Raw genomic sequence first — 5,724 nt, 5'->3', positions numbered from 1 at the left:
GTGCAAAAGACAGGCTTGAATTACCTTGTTTCAATTGTTGCAAAATTCATGTGTAGTTTACTTACATAATTTTCACCCCCATTCTTCAACCCTTATCTAACTCCTCCCATGCCCAGGCATAAATTCCTTCCTTCCTGTTTTGAGCAGGCCTTAAGCAATTCATAAGACTTTGGAGTGAGACATTATTGTGTTTGAACTAACAAACGCTGGGCTTCACACGGTTTCTTTCTAACCCTGCCTGTCCTCTAGGCCCCTTTCTTGCTCTATTCAGATTCAGAGACATGTTGTTGCCCCTTGACTTTCAAAGACTGTGGACGGTCTCACAACTGGCATCAAAATCAGTCTCTGGTGCCTCCTGTCTCTTTGTTGTTCCAGTGAGTGGTAGCAGTGAGTGGTGGGCTGAAAGGTGTTGGGGTCAGAAGTATATGAATGTATAAAGAATAAAAATAAGGGAAAACACATTTTAACTCAAACAGATGAGACAAGGTGCTAAGTGGGAGATTTCAGAAGTACACAGCTGTAGCCTCAGTCTGCAGGCCCCACAGTCTAGAGCAAACATATATTAATGCCAACTTGCAACCCCCTTGGCCAACACCTAGAGAATGGGGAGGTGGGCAGCTAGAGTGTTTGCTAAGGAAGCAGCCAGGCACAGTTTGGAAAAGAAGCTTTATTGCATCGGATGTTTATGTGTTCGACGGAGCGTTGTTCTTTTCGTCTTCCTTTACACTACTAGCATTCTGTCTGCTGCCACTGTTGTCTCGATGATCCTTTCTTCTTCCTGGGATTGGGAAAATGTGGTAGAACAGGGAGAGTTGAGAAAAGACATGGCTGCTGCTTGTTAATTACCTTTTACTGTTACTTAACTCTGCAGTTATGCACTCACCACAGTGAGTGTGTGTCCAGATCCTCTGCAGCAAAATAAAAGTTCTAGAACATGCCCAGGTGTCTCCCTTTCTCCTCTCTTCAGTTCCATCTTCCCTACCAGCACTACGGCCATGGGCCACTAAGCTCTCAACTCAGACTGCACACTTTCAGAGCCAAACCTCTCATTCTGCTGGGTACACCACCTCTCTCTGGGCCATCGCTTGTCCCTGAAGTTGTGCTGAGCGATCTGCTTAGAGGGACAACAGCATTTCCTCTTAATGTAGAGGACAATCGCGTAGGAGAAGAGAAACATCCTAGCCAAAGCTCTGCAGTTTCTCATGTAAATACAGGTCAATTTCCCTGGAACTGCGTGCACCTCCAAACAGCTCAGCACAGCCCTGCTCTCGGTTCTGTATGCTCCTAGTCTATCAACACTATTCCTGTGGTCTCACGGCTCCCCAGAGAAGGCCACCCTGTCTTGTAGGTTCTTCTGACCCAGGAATCTCAGTTGCTGTGTGAAAACCAAATAAGGACACTTCTTAATGATGGAAAGTGCTCTGTTGGCCCTCACAAATGATCCGAACTTCCTGTGGGAGCTGGGAAGCTCGGGACAAATCCCAACTTACAGCCGGGGAAGATTCCTGAACAAGAAGCAGAGGGCCCAGTTAATCCCCCGCCATCACTCCCATAGCTGACAAACCCATGTCTTCCTGCTGGAGGTGCAAATCTACACTGGAGGGACAGATTGCTCAGCAAACCCAGCCCATGCTCACTTCTGTCCTTTGGAGAATCAAACACACAGCCTGGGCATTGGCTCCAGGGTTTCTTCACACCAACATCTTCCTCTGCGGGCTGCTGCTCCTCAGCCTTCTTTTCCGTGGGCTTCTCTTTGGCCTCTTGGTGCTCCTCTTCCTCCTCCTGGGCGCTCTCTGACTCCACATGGCCAACCAGCTGGGCCATGGTAAGATGGAAGACGTGGCAGCTGAAGCCTTCCCGGATCCCGTACTGCACGTGCTCTTGGAGGCTCTCCATGGTGGGGAAGACCCTGCAGCAGGCCATGCACCTGAAGCCGTTCTCCATGGTCACCAGCCAGTCAGGTGTCTTGGCCCTGGGTCTCTCTTCAACCATGGGGGACCCTGGTGGACTGTCTGACTCTGGTTTCTCCTCATGTTCTTTCTCTTCCCCAATGGGTTCACTGTCCGACAGGAGGTTTCTGGTGGACACGTCAGAGGGAGGAGTACCTACCCACACACCCTCCGGAAGGGTGGCTTCTTCCATCCGCGGCTGCTTTTCTAGGGACTCTGAGGTCTCCTTTGTGTCCCAGGAGACGGCCACACCTTTTTTCATTTGCACCTGCATGTAGTATATTTTCATCCCCCTCTCCTCTTTGTTTGTACACAGAGAGGATACACAAGTCTTATAAGATGGGCAGGATGAGGAGGCCTGCTGTGAGGGGGCAATAGTGGCCTCTCCTTCCGGGACCTGATCTAGTGGTGATCTAGGCTTGGAACTGTCTTGTAGCAATTTCCGGGTTCCTGGGAATTGAAATTAGAAATATAAGAGCAGAGCATCTGCAGAGAGAAAGGTGAGGGACCATGAGTGACATTAGTGTGACACAGGAAAAGATACCTCGAGGTGAGATGATTGAATGATGAGTTTTGTATTTGCCTTATATGATGCAATATATGCTGCGGGATTTTTATGTATAAGGATATCAGCAGACAGTGTGTACTAAGGAGCGGGGAGTATGACAGTGAGGAATGACGACTGAATGAAGTGGGATCCTGGGAACTCATTGGTGTGGTTTTCACAGAGCAGGGGCTATGGTGTCTGAAAATACCATCAAGGGTCATGCATTTTCATAATGTGCATGCACTGAGAATATTCCTCTGTGTAGAGTCAAGTCTATGAGTCTGTGCTGGGAGAGCTACGCCTATGTTCACTAAACTGATGTCTTTGCTGAACAACTATGCAGACTTGGAACACAAATCCAAAGACGGAAGCCACACAACTCTTCTAAAGGTGCTTCTGCTGCCCCAAGCCCAGGCCCTTCGATCCACTGTTTCGTGACTTCTCACCATGGTGATGTCATGGATCAGGATCTCCCAAACCAAACTCCAACTCCCTTGGTAGCTCTGGATTTCCTCTGTGCTCCTCTTCAGAACCCTGACCAATCCCAATTTCCCTAAGCTTCCTCTCAGCCTTATCCTTGAGTCTGTATGCCTTCTGCACTGCATCCTGAGCCCCACACCCCAAGAGTTTCACCCAAGAAGCCCCATACCCAAAGCGTGTCACACCCAAGGAGCCTCGCACCCTTACTACGATGGATGAACTTGTGTGGAGAAGAAACACAGGAGAAGTATTCGGAGGCAGAGGAGACCTCCCCTACCCCTGGGCTCTGGGCTTTGGCGGCTCCAGTGGATTCAGGCTGAGAGGTATCCTCTTGTGACTTTGAAATTCCTGAGAAAGATATAAAAGGCACAAAGACACGGTGTTTGGTCATGTCTGTACATCACTTACTTATCCAACAAATACTTACTGGTGTCTGACACAAAATTGTTACAATGAATACATATGGCTTAGAATCTGACCCTAATGAATACTCTAGTCCTTATAGTGTATTTAGGAAACACACACACACACATGCATGTACATGTTAGAGAAAAACATCACATGCATGGGCCATGTGTGCATGTGTAAAGGGATAGTGTGTTGGTATAGCCATGTGTTCTCAGAGTACAGAGGTATGGGACATCTTTCTCCATCAGGGCACATGTGGGACATGTGTGGCTCTCTCACAGCAGGCCCTTATGAGAGCTTTGTATATATTATCACACCCTGAGTGTTCGCCAGGTCTAGGTAAAGATGCAGAAACTGTACTTACATTCTTCACAGTTAGTGACACTCTCTGAGCTTTACATTTACTATTGTATGAATACCTAGACCAAAACATTCTAAAATATAACAGTAAATGGGAGGGTTGAACCCATTCCCTTCACTTTCCGGTAGATGACAATGAGAATTTGACAGCACTTTGAGACTCTGTTCATGGACTCAGCCCATGGTCTTCAGGCCCTAGGGCTCATGGAGGTTGTTGAGCTCAACTTTGGGCAAAAGCCTCCATCCAAGCATTAGAATTACCGTAGAGTTCCATTCTGCTCCACTTCCCACATACGACTACCCTTTCATAGCAGGCTGGTTCTTTTTAAAGCTTGTTTATTTGTTCATTTTTATTTTATGTGTATGAGTGCTCTGCCTGAATTTATATATGTCCACCATGTAAACTCCTGGTACCTAAGGTGGTTAAAAAAGGGCATTTGATTCCCTGAAACCATGGTTGTGAGCCACCATGCCGGTTCTGGGAATGGAAGCCAGGTCCCCTGACAAATTCAGTAAGTCAGTCCTCTAAATCCCTGGCCTGGGGCCATTTCTCCACCCCACCTGGTTTTTGTTTTGTTTGCTTGTTTGTTTGTTCATTTTTACACATGGTAATTACAGTTATCATGCATCCTAGGATAAAAACCAGCAACTCTCAGTGGTGTCTGCTTTCTCTAGAGTGAGTTTCACCCAGCCTGGTGTCTTATGAGGTCCTTCCCTTCCTTTCCATTTCCTCTGGAAAGTTTAAACCTGCACATCCACAAACACTAATGGACCATTTATAAAGTCTACTCAAGAAATAAAATTCTCAAGGTTTCAATATAACCCCTGACAAACTCTTAATCTTTTTGAATAAACATTTTATTTCTCAAATATTCCTCAACAAGGCCCTTTAACTCATCGGGCTACTTTTTACTCTTTTCTAAAAGGCTCAGTGAAACTCTCCTTTTTATCAATCCCCACCACAGCTCCAACCCATTATTCCTAGAGGAAAAACGAAACGAATAAGAGGCACAGAGAAAGGAATCTCAGAAAATCCGCATCTCTGAATCATGTAACTGGGACCTCAGCAAGTCCCTAGTTCCAAATGACCCAGACGCCAGTGCCCGGGAAATGCCAGGAGCCAGAAAGGAAGTTCATAAAAACAACACAACTGACGATCCTTCTGCATCGGGACCCTCTGCACTCTCACACCACCGAAACCACCGACATAGATCTGGCAGCATCAGCTGATAGACGCTCTCTGACTCTCGGCTTCATCTGAATCCTCCCCCAGTCACCCCTCCCTAGCGGAAGCTCAATCTTGCCAGCATCCCTCGTGCCCCAAGCCACGATGCCCACCATATACCTCCTGAATTCTCACCAGCTTCCTTTGACTCTTCAATTTCCAGATGTTTCCTCTTTTGTCGCCGTTTCATGGTATTAGCTAGAATAGTCCCTTAGAAGATACTTAGAGTCCAAAGTCACCTTTTCCCTACAGGTTGGCTGACCCTTTTAGGCCTTCAGGAAATCCGTTGCGATAATTCAACACAAATTAAAAGTAATTAAGTCTCTTAACTGGCTGAAGAACTCAGATTATTTAATCAAACAGCAGCCCTGCCCAGTGTTCACCACGCTGCATGGCTGTTAAGGGTCAAAGGTCACCGGGCCTACTGGAGGATTCTCAATGATGACATCAGAGCATTCTATGGACCTCAGTCTGACACAGCCTCTGCAGCTTCAGAAACCCTGTTTGCAAGAACAATTCCTTTCCCCCAATGGAACCTCCCTAAGGAATTCAATTCTTGTCTCTCAATTGTAGCAGAATATTTTTAGATGTTAACATGTTTCTATTTCATTTTTTTTCTTTTCTCCTTTTATTTCACCCTTTCATTTCTGCCCTTAAGCAAGTAGCAAGCTTTGTGTTCATTGTTTTGGAGCAGAGGTATTGGCAGGACTGAAACTGCTAATAAATTGTTTCTAAAGCCCCAAACTTTGCAGAAA

General features: G+C 46.5%; 1 protein-coding gene across 1 annotated transcript; it reads right to left on the bottom strand.

The window, feature by feature from the left end:
* Positions 1-649: 649 nt before the first annotated feature.
* Positions 650-5,381, bottom strand: Fam170a (family with sequence similarity 170, member A). Its single transcript, NM_001126293.2, is given in 4 exon segments — positions 650-778; positions 1,638-2,399; positions 3,178-3,324; positions 5,090-5,381. Coding segments are annotated over 4 exon segments (1,074 nt in total). The 5' UTR covers positions 5,160-5,381; the 3' UTR covers positions 650-683.
* Positions 5,382-5,724: the final 343 nt, after the last annotated feature.

The sequence above is a fragment of the Rattus norvegicus genome, chromosome 18 (genome assembly GCF_021556685.1).
Source record: "Rattus norvegicus strain SHRSP/BbbUtx chromosome 18, alternate assembly SHRSP_T2T, whole genome shotgun sequence".
Classification (NCBI taxonomy): Eukaryota; Metazoa; Chordata; class Mammalia; order Rodentia; family Muridae; genus Rattus; species Rattus norvegicus.
The sequence above is the reverse complement of the archived record's forward strand: the minus strand, read 5'-3'. Positions and strand labels throughout refer to the sequence as shown.